This window comes from Saimiri boliviensis, chromosome 4, assembly GCF_048565385.1.
Source record: "Saimiri boliviensis isolate mSaiBol1 chromosome 4, mSaiBol1.pri, whole genome shotgun sequence".
NCBI lineage: Eukaryota > Metazoa > Chordata > Mammalia > Primates > Cebidae > Saimiri > Saimiri boliviensis.
The window spans coordinates 45,284,695-45,312,337 of record NC_133452.1 but is presented as its reverse complement, the minus strand read 5'-3'; the positions used below and the strand labels follow the sequence as shown (position 1 = coordinate 45,312,337).

The 27,643-nt window shown below is 33.8% G+C and overlaps 1 protein-coding gene across 3 annotated transcripts in view; it reads left to right on the top strand.

Annotated features, from left to right (window-relative positions):
* The window catches only part of NKAIN2 (sodium/potassium transporting ATPase interacting 2), a 1,036,037-nt gene that overhangs the window by 468,663 nt on the left and 539,731 nt on the right, over positions 1 to 27,643 (top strand). For all 3 annotated transcript variants that reach the window (XM_039467799.2, XM_039467798.2, XM_074397519.1), the window contains exon 2: positions 8,257 to 8,394. In XM_039467799.2, coding sequence (XP_039323733.1) covers positions 8,257 to 8,394 — 138 coding nt within the window. The remainder of the gene's footprint in view (positions 1 to 8,256; positions 8,395 to 27,643) is intronic.

The following is a 27,643-nucleotide window of genomic DNA, read 5'->3' as shown; positions in this document are numbered from 1 at the left end:
AGAACAGCTGTCATTTTGATACATTCTGGTTCTTCTGAGAAGTTAGATTTCCACTGAGTAAAATTATAGACTCTGTAGAGAAATCAAAACAGTGATCCATCTACCAAGAAGACCTACACTGTGATCTTTTCAGCTCATTTCACATTAGTATAGGGAGACTTTAAACTTAATAAATGAGAATCAGACTACAAAGGTATAAAATCACTTTATAGTATAAAACTCCAGATAAATGTCATTTTTGTGCCTCTGTGGTATTATTATTCTATTAACTGCATTGATAGTAGAAACTTTCAGTTCTTGTTTTTATCAGAAATGTTCTGTTCTAACTGTGAACCAGTCTGTGCTATGAATTGCATAATTTGTCATAATAGAGGAATAGTAATAATCATGATTATTTTATAAGGTCATCATAGTGATTATAGGAATTTGCAAACTATGGAGTTATATATAAAAATAATTATTAGTGAATCTTTTGAACTTTTATTTCATCCCAAGAACAAGGAACCACTTATATATGCTGGCTTATTGAATTAGTAATGTATTTAATAGTAAAGCAGATGCCCTAAAAATTGTGAGGACAATATCATAAGGTTTTCCTGTGTTTAGTTGCTAATGATATGTAGGTGAAATCATGGCCATGGAAGTTAAAAATAACAGCTCTGCAGTTATGATCTTGGACATGTTATTTATTCTCTCTCAACATCTATGTGATTCCCTCATCTATGTAATAAAGATAATGGTAGATAATTCTAACTACTTGGTATGTTTTAATAATTTTTGTCATAGAATGCAGACACACTATTCAAAAACAGGTGAGACATTTATGTTGCAATAAAAAATATTAAGCTAAAAATCTAAACATTAAAAATGCCCTATTACTGAAAATCAAATAATACTTTGTGATTAGGCATATACACACACACTCACATACACATTTATAAAATTATGTATGTGGACATGCAGAACAAGGGTCAAGAATTCACATGACCTTTTAAGCCCAATTCAACAAAAAACAAATGAATTTTTTTGCTCTAGTGTTAACTTTTTGTATAACTTTTTAAAAGAATTTTCTGTTTCTTTAACCTCATGTTATATGCTAGTCATCAACTTGTCTTTTGACAGTATGAGTATTAACTATGAAATGGTTATAAATTGCTATGCAGAATGAACAGCTGTGAAAAATAATAAATGATTCTGTTATCACAACTAGAGTATTAGATGGCATAATTAGAATTATATAAAAATGGGATTATTATACAAAATAGCAGAAAAGTCTCAAAATTAACTATTTGACTTCTATGTGGGTCTTTGCATGAACTTATTGATTTAACCTCAGAAAAATGTGACTCGTGTTTCAAAAAGGTATATTAAGAAATGCCATGTATGATGTTCCAGTAATACAAATTATGAGAAATGCACTTCTTATTTCTATTTGGTTTCTTTGAACTTGTGCCAAATCTTCTCCAGTATTTTCTTGGAAATCTTTATTGTGTCTAACTATGTGGAGACAGTTTTAAAAATAAATGATTATTTTTATCACATTTGAAAAGTGGAAAGAGAGAAGGTGGAAACAGAGGAAATGATGTTTGAAACCTGTTCTTTTACCATAGTACTAACATTTAAAAAGCCCTATTACTGAAAATCAAATAACACTGGATTTAATATATGGGGTGTTAAATAAGGCAGGAAGACATTTATCAAGAAAGACTCCCTCCAAATACTTGAGGTTATTCAGGAGTATGTGTCATGATACTATTTGCATTGTGACCAATAGATTAAGAAACATTTGAACATCTCTAACTGAAATAGTCTGGCAAGAATACAAATCTAGAATGATAATGCACTAAAACGTGCTTTCAAATTTGTACTGGAATATAAATTAATAATAGCATACATTTTAAGATGCAATCCAGGCATCTTAATAAATATGTACATTATCACTCTAATCTTCATGAAAATCCTAGGACTTATGTATCATTACAATATTCCCATATTATGGATGCAGAAACTGAGATTCATAAAGATTAGTGGGCCTCCTGTGGTCACATAGTAAGTTAGAATTCAAACATGATTTTCGAGTTCTAAAACTTGAAGTCTGAACCACCATGATATGCTGACTTCTAGTGTCATCCGAGTAATTAGGGCCATATCTGGTTTTGGTGGTGTTTTGTTGTGGTGGCAGTGGTGATTTATTTCTTTTTTGTTGTTGTCGTTGTTGCTTTTTTCTTTTTTGTTAAAGAAAAGCAATTATGTGGAAAAAGGTAGATAATCCTTGGTCCTACTGAATTATGATAAATAATTATTTTTAAAAGATTAACTATTATTTTTAATAATATCTTACAATTTTATTTTCTTTCCATTGGTGAAACACACACACACACACACACACACACATCCTAGCAAGTATGTACACACACACACACACACACATATATATATATATATATATATATATATATATATACATACATGCATTTGAGAAACTCCACTTATTCCATTGTAACTAAAACCCATTAAGTGAAGCTCTGTGTTTTGTCCTTTATCTTTCTCCCTATTTTATATGTATAATCATTGCAGACTCAACTTCAAGTTTATTCTCCTTATTTTATATATGTGAATCACATTTCTTGGCAAGATAAAACAAAATTATATCTAGTATATCTCCTGCATCTAATGTTTAAAACTGGCACATATGTTCTCATTGATGTTGTCCACTGTGAACAACACAGAGAATCTTAAGGGTAGAACATCATCAGTCCTATTTGTAGAGTTTTGCTTTGTGATAATGTGATATTTTAGGAAATATTATAAAGAGCGCAGCAGCTCAACAATGTTATAAAGACCTAGAATATCTCTAAAGTCTTTACAGCTTTCTTGAGCTTTGGCTTAAAATTAGAAGCCAACATGGGCATTCTTTCTGACTCTGGAACAGACAGCCCCACAGCATGCTCAAAACTATAGTTTACTTAGGATTACCAAGCAGTTAAGCAATGGGAATAGAAATGAGCTCTAGTGTGACAAGATACAGTGAAGGGCAGAATAAACCTAGACGTCCAGAACACAAAATTAGCAGTTTTACTCAAGTGAGCAGATAACAAGGAAACAGAAATAATATACCAGGGAGTTGGGCACAGGGGAAACCTGAATCCAAGGCAAAATCGCAGGACAAACTTTTCCTGCTGAAGGAGCAAAATTTTATATGAATCAAGGATGCGCTACTCAAACTCTCTACATCTCATTTAATGTTGATTTAAGATCTCTATGAGGCAGGAAGCAAAGAGTGGATGCTACTGGAAACTAGATATTGGCTATACTTGACTGAAATGTAAATAACAAACGTTAGCAGCAACTTTTAGTGACAAAAGTCTCACTGACACGTGGCCATTCTGTATTAGGCTGGAAGTTTATCTAAATTTTCCTGGTACCTACGGATGAAATAAGACTTTGGACACAACCTGGAAATGGTTATGCCCATTTCGATTTCCATCTTGGATTTTCCCAAGTAGTGTGTGTCTGTATGTCGTGTGTGTTGTGCATGTCAGTGTATGATGCTATTTACCGGCTAATTTTACTTGTTAGGTACGTTTTATTCCTCTGCAAACAACTGAAATGAAAATTATTTCTTTATTGATTTCCGGAATTGCTTTAACTGTTGACAGGTGTGTTGTTTCCCTGAAATCTGATTTGTCAGTGCAAATGGCCTTTGGAGGGGGAGCACTCTATTTGGCCTAACACTGAAATCTGAGTCTGTCTTCTCACTTTCTTCAAAAACTTGAGAGTTGAAACAATCCAAAAGCTCAGATTCTTGAAGAGACCTGGAGAAACTTAAGGGAGAGAAGGCACAGAGAAGAGAACAGGGGCACCCATAGATACGTTTAATTTCCATTTATTATTTAGTACTAGAACAGAATTTGGTTGTGTGCAGCCTTTGATAACGCACCTTTAAAAAAAAAAAAAAACCATGTTTCATCATGATAGTTTCAAAAACCCATTTATTTCTCTCAAAATGTACAAATAACTTTTATGTTATTTGTTTCAATTGCAGGTTAAGTTTTAAGGACATAAACATAATATTACAGTAATATTTGGAAGAAAAAGAAATATTAGTTATGAACAAAATGCAATACTTCAAGGAGGCTAATTCCAGGTCTTACCAGTTGAGGAAAACTACATCTAAAAATATCATTTTGGCATTTAAAAAAATATGTTCAATTACATGTAATTTTATTATTATTAAAGTTAAATAGCAGTAGATGCCTAACCAGCACAAAGCCTTCACTTTTGTCATGCAGACATTTGAAGCAAACCTGTTTTAGACCAAATCCTTTTCTATGAAGAGTTAAAATTTAGTTTAACGAAGTGTTAACTTAATTGGGCTCAGTTTTCTCATGTATATATTCAGGACTATGGAGTGACTCTCTTCCAGTTTGAAAAGTCAGTAAATTTATTTATCTTGAAGACATTTTACATTTTACAGATGCTTCTGATGAACATTTATTGTCATGGAAAGTAAGATAATGTGTCCTTACTAGTACTTATCACAAAGGTTTTAAAAACTTTTTCAGCTTAAGCATACTCTACTATATTAACATTGACCATTAAAATTAACACTTACTATTGTGCAAGAAAAGGGTAATCTTCATGTTTTCCAAACCATATTATAGCTTACAAACACACACACACACACACACACACACACACACACACACACAGCTCATACATATATCCATCTATATAATAAAAATAAAATAAAATTAAATTAAAATTAAATACAATTTTTGTCTTATGGTTAGAGGCCAGTGTAACTTTTATAATAGTGTCAGAAAACGAGAGAAAAAGAAATTGAAGTGAAGATCAGTTTATAGCTACAAAAACCCCAAATAAAATTTTATTTTGTTTAAATTTTAAAAGTAAAATTTAATCCAAACTAAAAATAATGTGCCATCCCAAGTATGGATTTTACCAGGTACAAAAGGATAATGACAAAAGGATATTGATGGAATAGTCAGTCTAATCCATCCATTCATTGTGTAAAAGAAAAAAAAATAACGTGATTACTTCAATAGATGCAGAGAGAGTAACTGATAAAGATTAGTCACTATTGATGTTACAAATAAAAACTTCATAAAGATAGTAATGGAACAGAAGAAAATTCTTTATGGTAGCAAAGAATCGAGAGCAACCAAATCATGCATTTATAATGATGTGCTCTGTGCCAGCCAAACAGGAGGAACCAAAATTTATATACAGTAAAATAGACACACATGAAAGAAATGTACACTGTAAGACTTTTTCTGTGAAAAATAACACGCAGATATAAACAGCAGCAGTATGTATTTTAAAAGGCCAAATACATACATTTATATGTCAGATGATTATAAGGACCCAAAGTAAATACATTAAAAAGGGCCCCAAAATCAGATTAACACTGAGATGGGTTCAAAGAGGCAAAAACTAACCTAACCTAAACAAGAAAGGAACTTTGCCTCGACCAATGATGATATAATGTCATGAGCTGACAGGTCAGATCAGAGAGATTCTCTACACCATTTCTAAATAAATAAAAAAAGGTAATAAAGTAGCATATATTCTATAACTAGCATGACTTCTACAATACAACCAACAAAAACAGTTTTGTTTTCTTTTTGGACTAAGTGTGGATTAAATAGAAAAGGTAGGGACATAGCAAAGGGGCCAGGCACAGAAGCCTAAATTCCTGTTCTGCTACTTACCACTCTGTAACCTCAAGATAATCACTTAGCACACCACAACTTAGATTACTTAGTCTGCAGAATGGGACATTTCTGTTTTGTGTAGAATCAATATAATAATACATGCCTGGAGAAGAGCATAAATCCCCAGCATACGGTAGATATTCTAACAAACATGTATTTTCTCCATCCCTGTACCCCCAGGCCCCACCATACCGGCTTCTCATAGTTAATAGTCTTCCTGTTGGAAAGAATTCTTAGGAAAGACTGCAACCACTCCTACACATTGTTCCACTGCTTATGTTCACTGAATGTTTCAGAAAATCTTTCATTTTTCAGGCCTATCTCTAAATTGCAGAACCTATGATAATGCTACCTATGATCCCTAATAGGACTAATCAAAAAGGGGAAGAAGGCAGAAATATTATATGCAAAGAATTATTTATTAGCTTGCTGTATCTGCATAAACTTGTAAGGAAGAAACAATTGGTTCTGCCGTAAAACGAACCTGATAAATGTTGAGATAATTTCACTTCAGTTTTGCAGACTTAGTATTTTATCATTTCCGTGTTTTTATAATTAACAATAGGTCTGTAATTTTCTTTCACAATTGGTGAATTTATTGAGATATTTCCCACTCTTTGACATGTTCCATCTTTACTTTTGCCCTGCTGTGTCCCCACAGTTATGATGCTCCAAATTTATAGAGTTTAGATGTGTCTTGTTGTTGGTTTACATTCCTGTTCACTATTTATTCATAAGATAAGGAGGAGAGGATTCTATGTAGAAAAGAACTTTTATATAGAAAATTAGCAATAGTGTTCTCGGAACAACTACTTAGTTTGTGGTACCATTCGGATTCTAACTTGGCATGTGTAATACTGCCTAATGTCACAAACGGGTCTCATTTGTACAAAACGCTGACTATATGAGAAAGTTGAAGGAATGGTTCATCAGAAGACAGTTCAGGTTTATAAGGGTTAAGTGATATTCAAGCTCGATGACAGTTTGTGTTTATTAACCAGTAAGAATATTGCATTCCACTACTGAGACTCTGATGAGTATCATGGCTTCAGCACAGGGTAAAAGAAATCAAGATTCTTTTGTTTTTTTTTTTTAATTACTTTGAAGATGCAGTGAGAATTAAAATTTGACTAAGCTGGACTGTGACTGCTACAACCATTTCACGGTGCTCAGTGTGCCTTAGAAAATAGAGGTGCTATGCAAACAGTTGTCATGAATTTATTTTCTCTTTCAACACCTGATGGGAAAATGTGCTACTCAGCTAAAGAACTGCAGTGGGAATAACGATCATTCAAGACATCTTCAAACTGCACTACAGATATTTAATTTAAAAAGCACATTGCCTGTTTTGAGAGTCAGTATTTCCTTCTGACAAGAAATATCATTAAAGCATAGTGATGTTAGGAACTTAGGGATTTTTAAATCCTCATTTTCCTTGAAAACCTGGCTGAATAAAATACTGAAACTTGCTATGAAGCATCAAGTCCTTTTACAATGTTTTCCTCTGAACACAGAGAGTTTATTATCATCCCCCCTGAGGGCAGGCAGGAAGAATAAAGCTAACATTCTGATTTGCTTTGTTGGATCTGATGATACTTGCTTTCTCCGAGATTTCACTTTTGGATCTAAAGTGGCACTTCTGGACTACCCGCTAATCTCAGTTTGTTGTTATTGTTGGTTAGTTGGTTGGTTTTTTTCTCCTCTCACTGCCTAGATATTTACATGTCTTAGTTATCATTGTGAGCACAGATGAAAGTAGTGTAATTTAAATGGACTTAAGTGTCTTGCTTTTATAACAGCGATGCTTAATTTTTGTTTTGGTTTTCCATTGTTCTAATTTTCTTTGAGGGCCCTTCTTTTGCCTGGTAACTAGGTATGACAAAGCATCATATTTGATCTATAATTCAACACTATTGGGATTAGAAGGACCCTTCATACCTTGTCAAAGTCCTTCATTTTGCAAACAAGGACCAGGCACCCAGAGATGGGAAATGATTTACGTAGGCCACTGCAGCTACTTAGTGTCAAATACACATCCAGAAATCTTCGTCTTGCTAAAGAGTTCTTGCTGCAACTTTTGATAAAAGTTATTTTTCCTCCACATCAAGCTTCCTTTGTTCTAGTCTCAACTTATATAATAACGTGTGAAGAGATCTAGCAACAAACTCTTTATGTGGATTTCCCGGACTTGCTGGTTGATGACTTCAAATGTTTGACAGTGCACATGGCAATGTAATTTATCCTGTGACTGCAAAGATGACATCCTGTGATTAGTGCTTGATTCCTCCACAAAATTATTCCTGAAAGGCTTGTAGGTGCCTATAGATCCACAGCTTCCATAGTTTTCCTTTGAAATGTACCTGAAAATATCATTCTCACTGTTAGTTAAAGACACATGCCAGATATGGTGACACAGTTATAATTGCTAATTATAATGTGATTAATAATTGTATCCTTTTTTCCTCTCACCACTGTGCTGTTGCTCACATTCTGATTTATCCATCCTGTTTTGCTGTTCTAGGTTTGTGTGCTGGAGAGGCAAATATTTGACTTCCTTGGATATCAGTGGGCACCTATCCTGGCAAATTTTGTACATATTATTATCGTCATTCTTGGTTTGTTTGGAACTATTCAATATAGACCTCGTTACATAACAGGAGTAAGTACCTTTTCTGCCTTTTTAAAATCTAATTGAACTAGAGAATGATGTGCAAACCGCAAATGCCTTGAAAACTTATGCATATACTCTATCTTAAAGATGTGGATACTCTAAGTACTGTGTTTATTTTCATAGTTTCAGGTTCCATCAACAGTAATTGAAAATGTCAGGTTTAATGCACTTGATAGCAGTGTAATCAGATTGAATTCTCATAATTTGTACTTTCAGCAAGTATTCTCATAATTATAAGCCTAACTGTGTTTCTGTATTTCTAAATTATAAAATCATGCTCTCTGGTTTAATATATTTTAATGGGAATTTTTTCTCATATTAAATAATCATATTTTATATATTGAATGAAGAGTTTAAAATCAATGCAAACGAACATACACTATTGATGTGAAAATATTAACCCACATTAGGGCTCATATTTAGCATATGTGAAAGCCAGAATAATCTGGACAATTGTCTCTGTGTTCTCCGTAATTCTCTTTTTGGCTCAGAGGAAGTATTTTGCATTCCCACTCAAGTTAAACTTACTTAACATAAAAGTGAAATCCAACTGTGTTGCAGTTACTATGGGAACCATAACTTGGGTTAGCTTTTGTATGTGCCTCAGATTTCAGCTACTCCTCTTCATTAATGTACATTTTTTTCTTTTTAGTTTCATCATTTTTCTGTATCTTCATTTTTGACAAAGGAAACGTCTATAGGCATTTATTTAAAATTGTAAAGCAGGTTTGTAGTAAAAGCGCATGTAAAAGATAGTACAATGAAAGCTCTGCCTCGTTCAACACAAGCCAGCCGCCCTTCTCAGGTTTTATGAAAGCATACTCATAAAAGATGCATCCCTTGTAGCCTGTTGTTTCTGTTATGTAGAACCAGATAAAGCTCATTGGTACAGAGCCAGGCAATGTGATGGTGGCTGGAACCAAAGGAGCCACTGTCGGGCTAAGGAAGAATCAGAAGCCCATAGTCCTCACCTCTAGTTGCATGCCCAGATCCCAGCGCATGTCACCTCAGAGGCTAGGTAGCCATCTACATTTTGTAAGAGTGGGAGTCTGTGGCAGGGTGAAGTTTTTCAATGCACAAGATATGATAGTATTGTCCATTTTCTTTTATGAGTTGAAATTTGATACAGTGTAGGGAGGATTGTACAGTGGTTGATAGTGAGTCCTCTGAAGTCATAATATCAGGATTGAAATCTTGGATCTGCCAAATTCTGTGTGAATTTAGACAACTTCACCTTATCTTTAAAATCAAACTAATCTTTACATTAACTCATATTGATTTCATTAATTGATATGTTGTTAGCCATTATATGAAAAAAATTAACTCACCTTTCTTATTAGACTTTGCGATTCCTTCATGGTTTTATTCTTATAAATAATGTTGCTCTGAATATCATTATATAAATATTTCATCTTTATTTCTGATAAAGTTCTTGGGATAAAATCTAAATGTGTTCAACATATTTGAACTATTTAAAAACTCAGAGGTTAATTTTGAAGAATAAGGGCTATATTCTATGAAATGTCCCTAGCATCATGCTTGATGTTTTAAAAGCTCCCAAAAAATATTAGCTATGATATTTTGTTATTATTATTATTTAAAAATAATACCAACTTGTGTAGCATAGAAATAGGCTGAAAGGAAATTTAAAATAGAGTAAGGTGCTATATTAGTTGAACTATTTCTGGCCCTTTTATTCTAAGATGCTACAATGCAAAAAAAAAAAAAAGTGTAGGCTTTCTATGTATAAAATTATGATGTCATCCCTTCTAATAAAGACATATGACAGATCTGTCAATACTGGCCACTTTCTCTGGCATGGAATAAGAGTTATGATACCAAGGGAAAACACCTTTAAAATTGTTAGAAGTTTTGTTTATTGAAACTGTTAGACACAACCTGAACTCTTTGTGAGGTCTTAACAATGAATCTCAGAGTGCTATCTTTGATTTCATCTTGACCAGTAAACAGCGCTGTGAATTTGGGTTTTTCCTTAAGACAATGTCTTTGGAACTCTTCTGCCAGCTAGAGATGATGTAAATTATAAACTTCTTTTTTCCAACTCAGCAAGTCCTGGGCTGGAAATATAGCCTCTAAATTCTGCTCGAAAATCTTTCTTTAGCTCATCTCTCTCTTACAATATCATGCTGTCTGTGGCTAAAAGATGACAAATAGCGCTGTCATCTTTTTTTGCTTGGAAATCCCTTTAACCAGGCCCACAAACTCATAGGCATATTTTCCATCTTTCCAGTTACTGAAGGCAATAGCTAAGATAATTGTTCTGGCAGTAAATTCCATGAGTCTTCTTTTCTTCATCCCTCAGAAACAATTTCCTTTCTCCACTCCGAGTCTCCTTGCTGCCCTCCTGGCATCACTTGCCTCCTTATCTCAAAACCAATATTGTGTGTTTTAGGTTTAACTATTACTGACTTTCTGGTACCAATTTCTGTCTTGGATATCTATGTCTGTGTAACTTCTGTGCAACAAACTACAATTGACCCTTGAACAATATGAGGATTAAGGGCACCAAACCCCCCGCACAGTCAAAAATCTGCTTATAACTTTCAATTATTCAAAAACTTCAATAGCCTACAGTTGATTGAAAACCTTACTGATAAACAGTTGATTAACTCATATTTAATACGTTATTTGTGTTATATACTGTATTCTTGCAGTAATGTAAGCTAAAGGAAAGAAAATGTTATTAAAGGAAATCATAAGGAACATATATTTACTATTGATTAAATAGAAAAGGATCATTGTAAAGGTCTTCATCCTTTAACAATATAACAATTACAATAAAAACTATAATTTTATATTTGCCATATTTTCTAATATTTTTACATTATAAAATAATTTGATATAAAAATAAGAAAGCATTTCTTGACTTCATGACCAAAGATTAACAGTTTTGCATATTCCCTTTGTGTGTATACAAATGAAACCTAACTGTGTATGCTATATATTCAAATATGTCTAAATTTTAAATTGAACATTATATCAATTTAAAAATTAATATTACTATTCCATTGTTTCTTTAACCATTTAATGTTATACATATGCTATTTTCATTTTTTTATTATATTAAATAACCCCCTATAATCATTTCCATAAAAAATACTCTCATCTTTTTTTGTGAATCATTTCTTAGGAGAAATACCTAGATAAAATCAAATAATATGAACAAATTTAAGGCTTTTAGTATATAATTTACAATAACCTATTCAAAAGTATTTTACTGAATTATTTTTGTACTATGTATAGCAGAGTCAATTTCACTGTACTCTTGCTAATGCTGTGTATTATTTGTTTTCACAGTTGTTAATTTGATAGAAGAAAAAGTGTCACTTTCATTTTTAATTGCATTTTTAACCTTAATGAGTTAGAATTTTCATATGTTCATTGCCCATTTTTTAAATTTTTTATTTTTGGGGAATTGTCTTTTTTTTTTTTTTTTCAGGCTGGAGTGCAATGGTGCCATCTCGGCTCACTGCAACCTCTATCTACTGGGTTCAAGCTATTCACCTGCCTCAGCCTCCCAAGTAGCTGGGACTATATGGGACTATAGGCAGGTGCCACTATGCCCAGCTCATTTTTGTATTTTTTTTTTTTTTAGTAGAAATGGGGTTTCACCTTTTTGGCCAGGCTGGGCTCGAATTCCTGACCTTGTGATCCTCCCAGCTCGGTCTTCCAAAGTACTGGAATTACAAACCTGAGCCATGGCTCCCAGCCAGGGAATTGTCTTTTGGTGTTCTTTGCTAATTTTTTGCCCTGAAGTCTTAGTGTTTATCTTAATTTACGTAGATCATTTGGTAAAGACATTTACCTTTAAAACATCATAAAGTTTCCTTTTGTTTTTTTATGTTTTATATATATATATATATATATATATATATATATATATAAAATTGCATTTTAGGTTTTGGGGTACATGTGAAGAACATGCAAGATTGTTGCGTAGGTACACACATGGCAGTGTGGTTTTCTGCCTTCCGTCCCCTCACCTGTTTCTGTCATTTCTCACCATGCTATCTCTTCCCACCTCCCCACCCTCTGTCCCTCCCCCACTTCCCCCAAACGGACCCCAGTGTGTAGTGCTCCCCTCCCTGTGTCCATGTGTTCTCATTGTTCAACACCCGCCTGTGAGTGAGAACATGCGGTGTTTGATTTTCTGCTCTTGTGTCAGTTTGCTGAGAATGATGGTTTCCAGGTTCATCCATGTCCCTACAAACGACGTGAACTCATCGTTTTTGATGGCTGCGTAATATTCCATGGTGTATATGTACCACATTTTCCCTATCCAGTCTATCATCATTGGGCATTTGGGTTGGTTCCAGGTCTTTGCTATTGTAAACAGTGCTGCAGTGCACATTCGTGTGCACGTGTCCTTATAGTAGAATGATTTATAATCCTTTGGATTTTTTCATGTTTATTTTATTAAAGTTAACTCTCTCCATTTGTGAAATTTTCCACTACTTTTAAAATTATGAAATTCAAATATCATTTTGAAAAAGATATGTCTTCTTTATCCTTAGGTCTAATTTTAATTTCACTAAAACAAAAAGGCAGATTTTCTGACATTGAGTATGAGGACATTTGCTGTATTTGAAGAGTTTCAAATTATTGATGGGACATTTTATTTTAATTAATTGGTCTTCCCTTCCCCACAAAAAAGTATGTGGACTTTCTCTCAAACATTGAGCTTCTAGCAGCAAATAAATGAGAGTATTGATTTTTGTTTTTTTCATTCATCTTCTTTTTCATAGTAGCAAAGAAAAAAAATTAAAAGTTGAAAACAGATGATTGGAACAAGAACTCATTAGTACCATAAAAGGTCTCTGACACTTCGCAGAATATAATATGCTGAAGGAAAATGAAATAGATGATTTCTGGTCAAAGCAAAGGAAACCTGAACTGAGAATTCATAGAAATCATCTATCTTGTATAATTCTCAACCACATTAAATCCCAGAAAATAATTCATATATAAATATATCCAGTGGTTCCCAGGAAAGCATTATTTTACATCATAAATAGAATTGTATAATGCCTTATCATTTGGGGAAGTAGAATGTGATTTGGGATATCCATTGTTTATTAGTTAATGGCAAAATAATGTTAAGGACCTGCACTGTCACTAAGGAGTTGCTTTAGGTTGTCTAAAATAAACTGAGGAATATGTGGGTTCCTATCCATTAAAGCCACAACAACTTTCTCAGTGGTATTGCCAAACAAAATGTTGCCCTGTAAAATGCCAAAAAAAAAAATATTTTTCCTCCCTCCCTTCCTTTCTTTCTTTCTTCTTTCCTTTCTTACAAACTCAGTCTCCAAACTGGAAACATTTCAAAATAGCTAAAACTCTATTACTCAAATTTAAAGAGGAAAGTATACTAAAAATCAGTAACATTTATAAGAATCGTATTTCTTTGTTCTTACCAATTCTCCTGTATATCTGTCTTTCTTGGCAAATTCTATAACCCTCACATTAACTTGACACACTTCTGTTCAAACTCATACAGAAAGGAAATAGAGTTAGGAGGCGGACACAGGTTCTCCTGACAACCAGTCTCTCCTTGTAACCACCACACTGAACTGCCTCTTGGGGCACAGTTCAGAGATCCAAATCTATCTGATAAATGAACAAAGGTGCTGTTAAGTTGTGAGCAAAGTTAAAATTCATTACAGAATTTGCCATTTCTAGAGGATTTAGATTTTAAGTTGTGACCTACCTCTCCCATATCAAGGATTGCGTTTTTAGTGCCTTAGTTAATGGGGAAATAACCTCATGTCTCAAGAGGTTAGAACAGAAAACTCTCAGTGATGGATATTTTTCTCATGTGGGAAAACAATAACATAAACTATCTTTAATCTCTAGTAACGATGAATTAGGATGGTATGTTGTTATTCTTCTATATCATTCAGCTTTTTGATGGTGATTATATGCATATATAAACATTAATCTATACAATATAAATCATATCTAATATCTATTATAATTAGATATTAAGGACAAATGATCTATTTGTACATTTGCTATTTATAAAGAGTTTCAAATAATTGGTGGGAGAATTTATTTCTATGTAATTGAATAAAATACTGAAAACATATAGGAAATACAAAAGGCCTAGGAAGCACCAATATAGACATACATGCATACATATTATTGTGTCTAACGATGAATCTTTCTCTGACATCAAATTAGACTACAATAATTATAAAATCAAATGAAGGAGAAGTATTGGGATTGGTTTCCTGTTTTGTTGCTAATAAAGCAAGAAATTAAAATAATGTGGCTAAAGCTGATTTGATGAAGTAAGTCTATAATGGTTAGAAAGAGAAGCCAATATACATGAATCTTCATTTCTTATGTTGTAAGAATAGTAAACTCTAAGATTGTCATAATAACTTTGCTTACTCTTCTAAAATAATAAAGTAAATATTTCTTTTAGTCCATATTTTAAAGTTTTGAATGGTATGTTCTGATTAATGCTGAGCACTGAATTTCTGTTCACCAATTTGGGCTACTCTATATTTTAATGCAATTTTTTAAAATATGATACATATGGTTGTTGGTAGCTGTTGATTTCTAAATTGACATACATCCTCCTTGTCCCCAGTTAGGCAAGGTCAGCTTCAGACAAAGTGTCACCTGCTTTGACTTCCTTAACTTTGCTTTCTCTAGAGCCAACATGGTGAAGAAAATGAGCCTCATGACATCTTAGACAAAGCATGGGGCCGCAGGGTGAGTGGAGCACCAAAGACAGACAAAGACAAGATTCATTTTGTAAAAAGATTACCATACGACAACTTAAGAAATCTATAGACACCTTAGTGGTTCTGTTAAAGCAAAGAATTGTGTACTCAATTTGCATGGGGGAGAAAACCTCTAAATATCTAGAATTGACTAGAAATCGTGGATGATGATTGTCACGATTTGATTTTTAATTGTTTATGGAGCTCAGGTCTCTATAGAGACTGTCACCAACAGCAATAAATGGGGAGCACTATGCCCATTTTTTAGGTCAGATGCTTTTCTTTTTTTCTTGGTATAAAATTTTTGTTTTATTAAAAATATTGGTTTATTAAAATTAAAATATTGGTTTTAATTTTATTTATTTCATTATGCTTTAAGTTCTGGGGCAAATGTGTAGAATGTGCAGGCTGGGTGTATACTCAAAGGATTATAAGACATTCAACTATGCATATGTATGTTTGTCGAGGCACTGTTCACAATAGCAAAGACTTGGAACCAACCCAAATGCCCATCAAAAATAGACTGGATAAAGAAAATGTTGCACATATACACCATGGAATATTATGCAGCCATAAAAAAGATGAGTTCATGTCCTCTACAGTGACATGGATGAAGCTGGAAACCATCATTCTCAGCAAATTGACACAAGAACAGAAAACTAAACACTGCATGTTCTCACTCATAAGTGGGTGTTGAACAATGAGAACACATAGACACAGGGAGGGGAACATCACATACTGGGGCCTATTTGGGGTGGTGGCTAGGGGAGGGATAACAGGGGATGGGGGGATTGGAGAGGGCCAACATTAGGAGAAATACCTAATGTAGATGACAGGGGGTTGGATGCAGCAAACCACTATGGCATGTATATACCTATGCTTTTCTAAAACTAATAATGTTACCTCCCTAAAAATTTTTACACTTCTACAAGTCATTTCTAAGGAGTCATTAATCTATGTTCAAGTAGTTGTTTTGCTACTTTTATTCAATTTTTCCAGGAGAAAAAAAAAATCTGAAAGAAAACTGATTGTAGCTAAAGCATTAACAAATGCATGTTTTCTGTGTTCTGGACAGAAAATCAATGTAAATTAGAGATGAAGAGACTTGAGATAGTAGTAAATTAACAATACTTCTAATGACTTAGAGTAGTTGTGAAAATCAGTCTTTTCCCATAAGCCTTGAAGGGAGGGGGAAAAAAAACATCATTACAAGTTTAATGGATTTAGCCTGTAGTCCTAAAATAAATGTAATAATGCAACATTGTAAACGCAATTTATTCTCAAAAGAATGTGTTCCCTTGGGGAAATGTGGGCCATTTATTCTACAAGAAGATACTTTGTGCTCTCATTTTGGTGTTAGGCTATGACTAAAGATTTATAGGATGTGGTACACATAAATAATTACATTTGACAGTCTAGATTCACTTTTTTAAATCATCTAATAAGTTTTTTAAAATGAATTTTGAAGGAAAGATATGTTGGATATGTATTAGTTTCTTCTTCTAAAATAAGATATCAGATTAATTTGTGTAGGTTTTTTTTAATCAAAAAGAAAAATTGGGCTTATAATGAAAGTTCTTTTCCATACTCTTATCCAACTGTTCAGAATGTCTTTATAGTTCTTCTGGGGTTACCTCAGAAGTGTGTGTCTGTGTGTGTGTGTGTGTGTGTGTGTGTGTGTGTGTGTGTGTGTGTTGCTAATTGTTGATTTTCAGCTTTAGACAATATCTAATAACAACCGACCCCAAATCATTTGGTCTAATTTATTTTTGAATTATACACTGTTTTTACAGGTTTTCTTTCCCCTCTGAAGTTTCTCATTGCCTTTTTTTTTTTTTTTTTTTTGCAAGAAGCAAAAGAGGCCTTGCTTAAGTGTATCCTAAATACGTTTTTAATTCATATGCATTCTATTGTTTGATATTCATTCTATTTTAATTTTTGAAACCCATTGCTTAACCATTTGCATTTAAGCCATTTTTTTATATTTGACCATATAGATATTAAAAATATCTGTAGCTTTTTGTTTTTAATGCTATGGTCTTCTCTGGAGATTTCTCTTAGTACTCTGTCATTTTGCTCCTATGTAAACTGTTTGCTCTCTAGCCTTATTATACATCTATCTCTCCCATCTTCCGAATTTGATTCATGCTTTCTTAAATTCCATCTATTTTCTGTTGGATATTCTTCAAATAACCTCCTGAAAAAGCATGTTTGGGAGATAAACTTTCTGAGTTTTATCTGTCTCATGACAAAGAATGACTTCATTCTACCTTTACACTTGAGTACTAATTTGGCCAGGTGCAGAATTCAAAGTTGAAAATCATTTTTATCTGAGAATACTGAAGTAATTATTTGCAATCTAAGAAGCAGTGTTACTGATGGGCAGTCTGATATTAATCTGTAAATAACTTTTAAAATAAGTGCTTGAGATATTAATTTTATTCTTGTTGTCTTGGCATTTCAAAATGGCATGTCTAAATGTGAACCTATTTAAACATTGTGTAGTCTTTTTTTTTTTTTTTTAATTTAAACATTTATAGAAGACTTTGTTGTAGCCTAGAAGATCATGCTCCAATGTATGACATTTTGAACTAAAGGAGTAGCCTCAAGGTCTCTTTGACCTTCCTCCATCCTCTGTCTCTAGATCCTCTCATTCCCAAAGCACCAGGAGGCCCTTTCTCTGAAGTTCACTTATCTTACTGAGGTAAGTTCTTCCAAAAGAAATGCAATTGTCTTGAAATCCCTCCCTAGGAATTTCATCAAACAACCAGGGAAAATTAATCACTGGAGAGAAGATTAAATGTCATCCCCACACCCTCACAGTCTATCACTTATTCTTCTGGAGCCTACTTTTATTACCTCAGAAGCTTTATCTGCATAAGACGACAACCTTTGTGCATCCTGGGGTTCCTCCTTTTTTCCCCTCCCTTAACTTGTTATCACCTCCCCTAAAAGCCCCTATTCCTTTATGCTATAAAAACTTCAACCATCTGGCTCCTCCCTTGAGGTTTATATTTTGTGTGAGTCTCTTGAGCTTAAATGATGTATATGCCTTTTCTCCTGTTTATCTATTGTCAGCTTATTTCAGCAGACTCAGCTGTCAAAACTTCAGAGGGAAAGTTTGAACCTCCCTACACCTTCAGTTCTGGACTTTGCCCGTAACATTTGATGATTCTCTATGCTTTTCAACATTTACCTTTGCTATGCTATCCCCAAGTAATTTCATTTCACAGTTATTTTATGTTATAGATTTAAATTTATTTATGAAAAAATCTCCTTGTTTTCCCCAGAGAGAGAAATGGCTGGCTGGTCCTAAAAGTGTTAGAGTATTATTGCTGTTTTCCAGACCACTTGTCACACTGACCTTTGGTCATATGTTTCTTGCCCAAATCTCCAGAGTATGCAAAAATCTTCCTAGCCTTCCAGCTTTTTTATGTCTCTTTCTCCTCCATACATATTATAGACTGCCAGTTGCTTCATTCTGCTTATTAATCAATATCGATCTCTTGGTCTTCCTCTTCAGGCAATTGGTTGAAATCTCTTTGTTTCTAATGTTTTACTACTAATAGTTGTAGGACTATAGTTTTCGTATGCTCAGTTTACCTTTTGGAACCGAAAGTGTACCGATAACTATTAAATCGCATTAAGTATGTTTTACTTTGGTGTGATATCCTTTTTATCAATGAGAGCTGAGCAGATGACATTGTTATACAAGATGTGGAAATCTAATGGCTTTAAAAAGCCATTAACTATTTGCCTATTATACAATATGCACCATGCTATGGGTGTACCATCATAAGAAATCTTCTAGAGGTTCACATTTTAACAGACGAGGAAACAAATATTTAATCAATGAATGTAACACTTTGCATATGGACTATGCTAGAAGTAGTATGCAGAGAATAAATCAAAGTTCTCAGGTACTCAAAACAGGTTAGGCAAGTCAACTGGTGGGGAATCGCAGAGGGAGGGCAGGATGATTCAAGAGGTGCTTTATGGAAAACATGACCCATACGCTGTGATTTAGAGTATCAGCAGTAGTAGATACATCACTAGAAAGACAGGAAGGGAGAAATTCCAGGCAGAAGCAGACAAAGCTAACAACAAAAGCAAAAAGCACTGAAGTGTTTAAAATATAGTTTTATTTTTATTAATTTATATTAGAATGGCATGGTTGTTACACGGGGGCTGGTTGAAAGATAAGACTAAGTAGGAACCACACTGGGAAAAATCTGCTTAACCATGAAATTAATTATATGGGGCATTATTAGACAATTGAAGGGTTTTATGTAGGGAATGGTCCTGAGCTGCTGGCATCCTAGAGGGAAGGAGAGATGTAAAGACATATGTTTACTGATATTTTTTGAGAAGAGACAGGCTAATGGTGAAGCCATGCACCAAGGCAAGAATTAAAACAAGGGGGACTATTGAGGAAAATGTTCAAAAGTTGTTTTAGACTTGTCAGTTTTTTATTAGTCATATAGGTGTGACCAAATAGGGCTGTGTCCTAATCCTTTATCGACTGTTTCCTAATTACTTGATACTACTTTTAGGTAAAAATAGCAAATATTTTCTTATATGTAGATGACATGGTTTTGTCATCATATGTTATAACTGTCTTTGCTGAGTATCTTTATTAGATACCTGGTATGTTAAGTAATTAGTACCAAAACTGTAATAATACCTTTCAGTTTTTTCTAAAATGACCGTCAGTGTTTGGGGGAAAGCCTCCAACATTTCACTAGCCTATGTTTAGTTACTTTATACACAGAATTATCTAATATAATTATTTAGATGTGCATTTTGCAACCTTTTTAGCACTCTGCTCTTTGCTGTGTTATTGCTGTTAGTATTCAGTAAGTACTCTTTACTATATGCAAGTAGTTTCTTTTAATTATTAAGAATGGCTAATAACATATTATTACAGGTCTTAGAACTCATGTACTAATATCTCTTAAAATTTTTTGAATGTATTGCATTAGATTAATAAGTATTCTGATACTCATTCAACTTTCCATTACTAGACTATACCTTGATTGTAATATGTTATTCTTTTCTTTGATTGCTATATTTGACTTTAACTGTTTTTAATTACTTTTTTGCATGTTTATTAAAAATGAAATTAATTTTTAGCTTTCTACTTGTAATATTTTGAAAATTATGCAGCCTTCAGAAAATAAATTGAGAAAACTTTCTTCTGTGGTATAGAATAATTCAAATAGGATTGGAACGATAAATGTTCTTAGAACCTGTCTATGAAATCACCTAGTCCTGATACTTTCATGAATGGTAGCTATCTAATTATCTTTCCAATCTTTTCTACAATAACTTATCTTTTCAAGTTTTCCACTTCTTGCATGATTTTCATGCTATAAATTTTGACAGATCATATATTTTCTAGAGCATTTGTTTCATGTTATTGCCATAGTTTTATTTCAAATTCTATTTTTCTTTTTAGAATTTCCTTGATATCACAGGTTTTTTTTTTTTTTTTTTACATGCCCTTTTCTTCACTCATTTTATGTATTAATGTCTCTTAAGAGAAAAGCGACAACAGGTAACATCAAAACATCTCATTTCTGCTTTTTTCTGTTTTCTCTCCTTCTAAGGTAATGGTAAGAGGCAAGCAGGTGCCACTTCCAGGATATTTGCTAATTTTTATAGCAACGAGTGTAGCAAATTGATAAAGTGCATCAGTGAAATATTTAGTTTAGAGTTTCTTAGTATAATGTGTTAGTCTTTTTTATGTTGATATAGCGTAATACCCTAGATTGGATGATTTGTTTATTTATTTTTAAAATGATTTATTTTAGCTCAATTTACTGGGGGATGGGAAGTCCATGATAGGGTCGCTGTATATGGTCAGCTACTGCTGAGGACCCAGTTCTCTGTCATAACTTGACAGAGAAGTTGAAGGGGAACTGGGAACATACGAGAGGAGCAAAATAGGAGGGACAGCCTCACTTTCTAACACTAGTAACTTATCCAGTCCCAGGGAGTGAGAACGTTCTTATTCCCTTAAGAATTAACCCAGTTCCACTAGAGCACCATTGATCCCTTTCAGTAACCTAATCACCTCTTATAGGTCTAACCTCCCAATACCCAGTCATAGCATATAGTCTGTTTTTCAAATAATAATTATAAACAATTATTTTTAATGGTTTTGACTGCAAAAGGATTTCAGCTTCATGCTATTTAATTCTGAAATTGATTCAAGACTTTCATTGACCACACCAGCCAAATTGACACTACATGAAGAAAGCCTTCACAAGTTGTAATTACTACAAAACCCCTTTTCTATAATATTTTCTATACCATTTATTTCAAAATAAGTCTTTCCTTCTAAAATAAATCTTGCAATACTCTGAAGTTGATGCTTCAGAGGTTTTGTGAATTATTTTAGTTACCAGATGCTTTGTGATTGCCCAGCTGACTCTTTAATGAAATAGTTGTCATTCTTCCTGGTCATCTCTATGTTGTATTTGTACATCCTGTCAGTGGTTTTGGAAATATTGACTCATCTGGGAACTCCATGCACAGTAAGATGTTATCTACACCCCACAGTTAAACTTCTGTTTGACTAGACCTGTCATTTTCTGAAACACAATGGAATCTTTTTTTTTTTGTATGTTTTCTTTTAAAGATAGCAATTTATGGAATTTTGTAATGGAAATCTTTGGCTGCAAGTATTAAACTCATTTTATCTAGAATTCATTTTATGGGGGTGTCATGCAGTGAAAATTTGATATGTGTGTACACAAAGATTTCCCTTGGAAGTAAAGATACTATAATTTTATAGTACAGTAAAATTGGAATTATGAGATGTCTTATTTTAATTCTCTTCTTGTTTTGAAAAGTTAATATTTGATAGGGGTTTTCAGTGCTTACATTTATATTTAAAGTTACATTTTCAGAGTAGTTTGTGTCTAAGAATTTATAATGGGGTAAAATTATACTTTGACATAATTTTTATTCTGTCTTCTTCTAAAATCTGTGTGTTATCTTCCTTCTTCTTGTTCTTTTCTTCTTCTATTATTGTTTATTTTTATTATTTTGATGCAAGAAATTTAGTCACAGACATGAGAAACTGTGTGAACACTTTGAGAGGTCTGTAGCTTAGTGCTGTTTAGCTGACAATTTAGTAAAACTAAGACATCAGCCCCCATAGCTGAAGGTTAGTCTAGAATAATGACTTGAATTTCCTTTTTATTATTGCTTGTTTATGTCATATAAAATAAATGCTGACACTGTCTACTGTGAGGGAGAAACTCACTGATTAGGAAGGAGATTAAAAAACAGGCCAGTTTCAAAAATCCTAATTTTGTTCAAGGAGATATTAGTATCATTTGCAATCTCTGCTATGCCCTACTACTATTGATTCAGCATTAGGGTTGAAAGTGAATGGATTTCAATAAGCCAGACAGAACACTTTCAGATATCTGACATTAAAAACATTCTCAAGGCATAATATAATTAACTGTTTTCTGAACTAAAACATATATAATGCTCTTGGAAATGTTTTCAAAAATTGTATTTATTTCTACCAAAGGCAATTTCTCAGTTTGAACTCACTTTTACTCTTCTTTATAAAATACGAAAAATACCTTAAACTTCATATGGAACCAAAAGAGAGCCTGCATAGCCAACTCAATTCTAAGCTAAAAAAAAAAAAAAAAAAAAAAAAGCGGGAGGCATCACACTACCGGACTTCAAACTATACTACAAGGCTACAGTAATCAAAACAGCATGGTACTGGTACCAAAACAGAGATATAGACCAATGGAACAGAACGGAGGCCTCAGAGGCAACACAACATATCTACAACCATCTGAACTTTGACAAACCTGACAAAAACAAGCAATGGGGAAAGGATTCCCTGTTTAATAAATGGTGTTGGGAAAACTGGCTAGCCATGTGCAGAAAGCAGAAACTGGACCCCTTCCTGACACCTTACACTAAAATTAACTGCAGATGGATTAAAGACTTAAACATAAGACCTAACACCATAAAAACCCTAGAAGAAAATCTAGGCAAAACCATTCAGGACATAGGCGTAGGCAAGTACTTCATGACCAAAACGCCAAAAGCATTGGCAACAAAAGTCAAAATAGACAAATGGGACCTAATCAAACTCCACAGCCTCTGCACAGCAAAAGAAACAGTTGTTTGAGTGAATCGGCAACCAACAGAATGGGAAAAATTTTTGGCAGTTTACTCGTCTGGCAAAGGGCTAATAATAATCCAGGATTTACAAAGAACTAAAACAGATTTCCAAGAAAAAAACAAACAAGCCCATTCAAAAGTAGGCAAAGGATATGAACAGATACTTTACAAAAGAAGACATACATAAGGCCAACAAACATATGAAAAAATGCTCATCATCACTGGTCATCAGAGAAATACAAATCAAAACTACATTGAGATACCATCTCACACCAGTTAGAATGGTGATCATTAAAAAACCTGGAGACAACAGATGCTGGAGAGAATGTGGAGAAATAGGGACACTTTTACACTGTTGGTGGGAGTGTAAATTAGTTCAACCATTGTGGAAGACAGTGTGGTGATTCCTCAAGGACCTAGAAATAGAAATTCCATTTGACCCAGCAATCCCATTTCTGGGTATATATCCAAAGGATTGTAAATCATTCTACTATAAGGACACATGCACATGAATGTTCACTGCAGCACTGTTTGCAATAGCAAAGACCTGGAACCAACCCAAATGCCCATCGATGATAGACTGGACAGGGAAAATGTGGTACATATACACCATGGAATATTAGGCAGCCATCAAAAATGATGAGTTTGTGTCCTTTGTAGGGACATGGATGAACCTGGAAACCATCATTCTCAGCAAACTGACACAAGAGCAGAAAATCAAACACCGCATGTTCTCACTCATAGGCAGGTGTTGAACAATGAGAACACGTGGACACAGGGAGGGGAGCACTACACACTGAGGTCTGTTGGGGGAAATAGGGGAGGGACAGCATGGGGTGGAGAGTTGGGGAGAGATAGCATGGGGAGAAATGCCAGATATAAGTGATGGGGAGGAAGGCAGCAAATCACACTGCCATGTGTGTACCTATGCAACAATCTTGCATGTTCTTCACATGTACCCCAAAACCTAAAATGCAATAAAAGAAAAAGAAAAGAAAAGAAAATACAAAAAATAAATGAGACTGCAGGGAACATTTGCCAATTTGTGAATCTGGTGATACCTTCTCTCTTTTAACCATTGCTTCATCCTTTATTATAGTAAAAAGACTATCTCAGTTTATAACATCACTATGTATAAAGAACAGCATAATTATACTTTTAAAATGATAAATTTAAGAAATTTTAGCTCTTCTGTTTTATTTAGATAATGTATAATTCCCCCTAAATTGCATTCTCTTTCACATTGACCACCTTGGATGGAAATTTCTTCATGATTAAGCCTCTACTCAGCTTTCTCTTCTCTCTCCTTGTGTATCAGAATGAAGTGAACAGGGTTTATCTGTGCTAGTTTGCTTTGAGTCGTAATAGAATATGTACAGAATAAAAATATAAAATTGAGGTTTATAAAGCAAGAAACGATGTCATAAATGGAGTTGCTAGAGGAAAAGAATCCTCAGTTATGTTTTATTTCAAAACATCTTTGATGACTTTATTTGCTAGTTATGGAAATCATTTTACATAATTGGTTCTAATGTTTTCCCCATCTTACCATTTTATGTAGCTAGGTATATACAAATAAATGTCCAAGCTGAAATTATTATAATTTCATTTATAAGAACATTTATGACATCAGATAGTCTTTTGAAATAAGCAAGAATTTCCTAAAATGAGGAATGTAAAAATATGTAATTAAAAATTGCATTGAAAATCGCATTATGTAGATGTCAGAGAATGGTGTACAAAACGTTCTAGAAAGATAAAAGGACATAAAGACTCCATCCAAGGGACCACATCAAAATACCTACTATTTCCATGTTTTCAAATGTGATCGGTGGATAAGTTATGGGACAGTGAAGTAATTTTAAATTAATTTTGAATTTTCTGGAGATTTTAGGAGCAATTAAAATCAAGGAAACAGGAATTGTTTAAAATGAAAGCATTCAACTAAGACCCAGAAACTTTACTGGGCTTCTCAGTGTGCCTGCTTCTTTAGTGTTGTACATCACACACACATACACACACAAAAAAGTAGTACCTATTTAGCTACAGTGTCCTTCAGCATGTGTTTTGTACTAGATCAATCAAACCAGCATTAGGACACAACTTACTTCTGTCAGATGCCTGCACAGTCTGCAGAACCTTGAGCATTTTCTCTCTCGTAAATGACACACAGATTCACTAGAAAATGATTAAAATCAGAAAATAATCAGAATTATGATGACAAGTATGTCATAATATTATGGAAACTTTTATACATACAGTTGATCCTTGAACAACATAGACATTAGGGATGCTGACCCACACACAGTCAGAACTCTGTATGTAAGTTTTGAATACCCAAAATCTTAACTACGAATAATCTGTTGTATATTGGAAGCCTTACTGATAACATAAACAATTGATTAACTAAAACAGATTTTGTATCCGATATGTGTTATGTACTGTAGTCTTAAAACAAAGTAAGCTAGAGAAAAGAAAATATTATTAAGAAAATAATAAGACTAGAAAACATATTTACCGTTACATAAAAGTGGACCATTTTAAAGATCTTTATGTTCATCATGTTCATGTTGAGTAGGCTGAAGAAAGAAAGAAGAGGGGGTTGGTTTTGCTGTCTCAGGGGTGGAAGAGGCAGAAAAAGTGCAAACTGGGTCCCCTGTCCCATGTGGCTCTCAGGTGGGCCATTGCACCAAACTGTTCTTCCTTCCTCTCCCTAGATCACACCAGCCTCCTAGTCAGTGCCAATGTGAGAACCTAGTTACCTTGATTGCTGGTTAGGGATTCACATGCTTATTACGGTTCTTTTCCATGGGAGCCTTGGAACTAAGCTGTTTCGAGTCAGCCTTTTTGCCCTAGCCTCTGTCAGTAATTTTTAAAGCTATGACTTCCTCCATGTTCTTATATGGGACAAAATTGGGCACTTGGCAAGAAATCACCAGTTGTTCATAATTTAAATCATTTCTTCTCTAAAACCCTCAAAATTTTATAAGAAGTTGAGGCCCCAAAATCTGAAGCTAAAATCCTGACACTTGATAGCAATAACACATCACCTAGGAGTCAAAAAGTTTCTGGAAAGTTTCTGATAATTAAAATTACTTAAACCTTTTTCTGAATATGCTTTCAATACTTTTTTATCAGAACTTTATTTTTTAAGTTGTTTTATGTATCATTTCCTCAGAAATTTCTATAACCACATTTTGTGTAGCAATAGACCTGCTTTCTTCTTTATATCTTTCTATTTTTAATGTTTCCGTTATGATTTTCAACTTTCATGGCTCAGAAGAAAAAGGTCCAGTACTTTTTCAAACCTTACTTGATGTCAGGATTAGAATTACTAGGAATGAGACATTTTCAATCTGACATTGAAAAGCAAGATATATAATATGTGTAGTTGGAAACTGCTACACTAAAGATGTTCCAAAATGTCCATTGTTCACTATTTCCAAAATTTACCTGTCAACAGCTCTATTTATTTGGGAATTATTTTTGTGGGTTATTGTCTACACTTTTGCATAGATGATAATGCCACGCACATTCATCTGTGATAAACAGAACTATAAATAATACATAATTTTAAATGTAGAATGACAAAGATCCCAGAAAAGCAGCTTCTTGCCTTCTGTGAACTCAGCAGATAGTGCATGAATTGGTAATGCTTGGAAGGACAGAAGACCCCATGTGTGTTATCAGTGGGGATGCTATCATTAAGCTATTTTAGAACAGCACAGAAATGGTTTCATGTAAGGGATACTATAGGACTTGAGTGAAGCCGTCAGAGACCATTGTGGTTTCAGCCTGCACAGGGTTAATGATGTATCAAGGATCTCTCCACAGTAACCATATGTGACAGCTTGTGGATAGACTTGTCCTCAGTAAAGAAATAATCTTATATTTAATGACTAAGCATTTTAATCTACTTAAACGCTTTTAGATCAAATAGATTCCTAAGGCATAGGAATTCACTGCCGTGACAGGCAGAGACAGACACTGATGCTCTGTTACATCTGGAAAATGCCTATAGAGAGTCTACTACTGCTCAGAGATTACAAAGTTCCATTCTGAAGGACAAGAAGAAGAAAATGAAGCAGGAGCCACAGCAGCAGAAACAGCAGCAGCATTAAGAGAGCTCAGAATATCAGTCCTTAGAAGAAACATATGAGGAAACTGCAGAAACAAAATTGTGATAAACGTAATTTCTAAAATTCACTTTGGGAATCTCTTGGACTTACACAAATTGCCTATCACTTCTAATTTAGAGACTGAAACTGATAAAACTCAGGCCTTTTAGACTGGACTCTAGAGTTTACTTTTCCATTGAGATA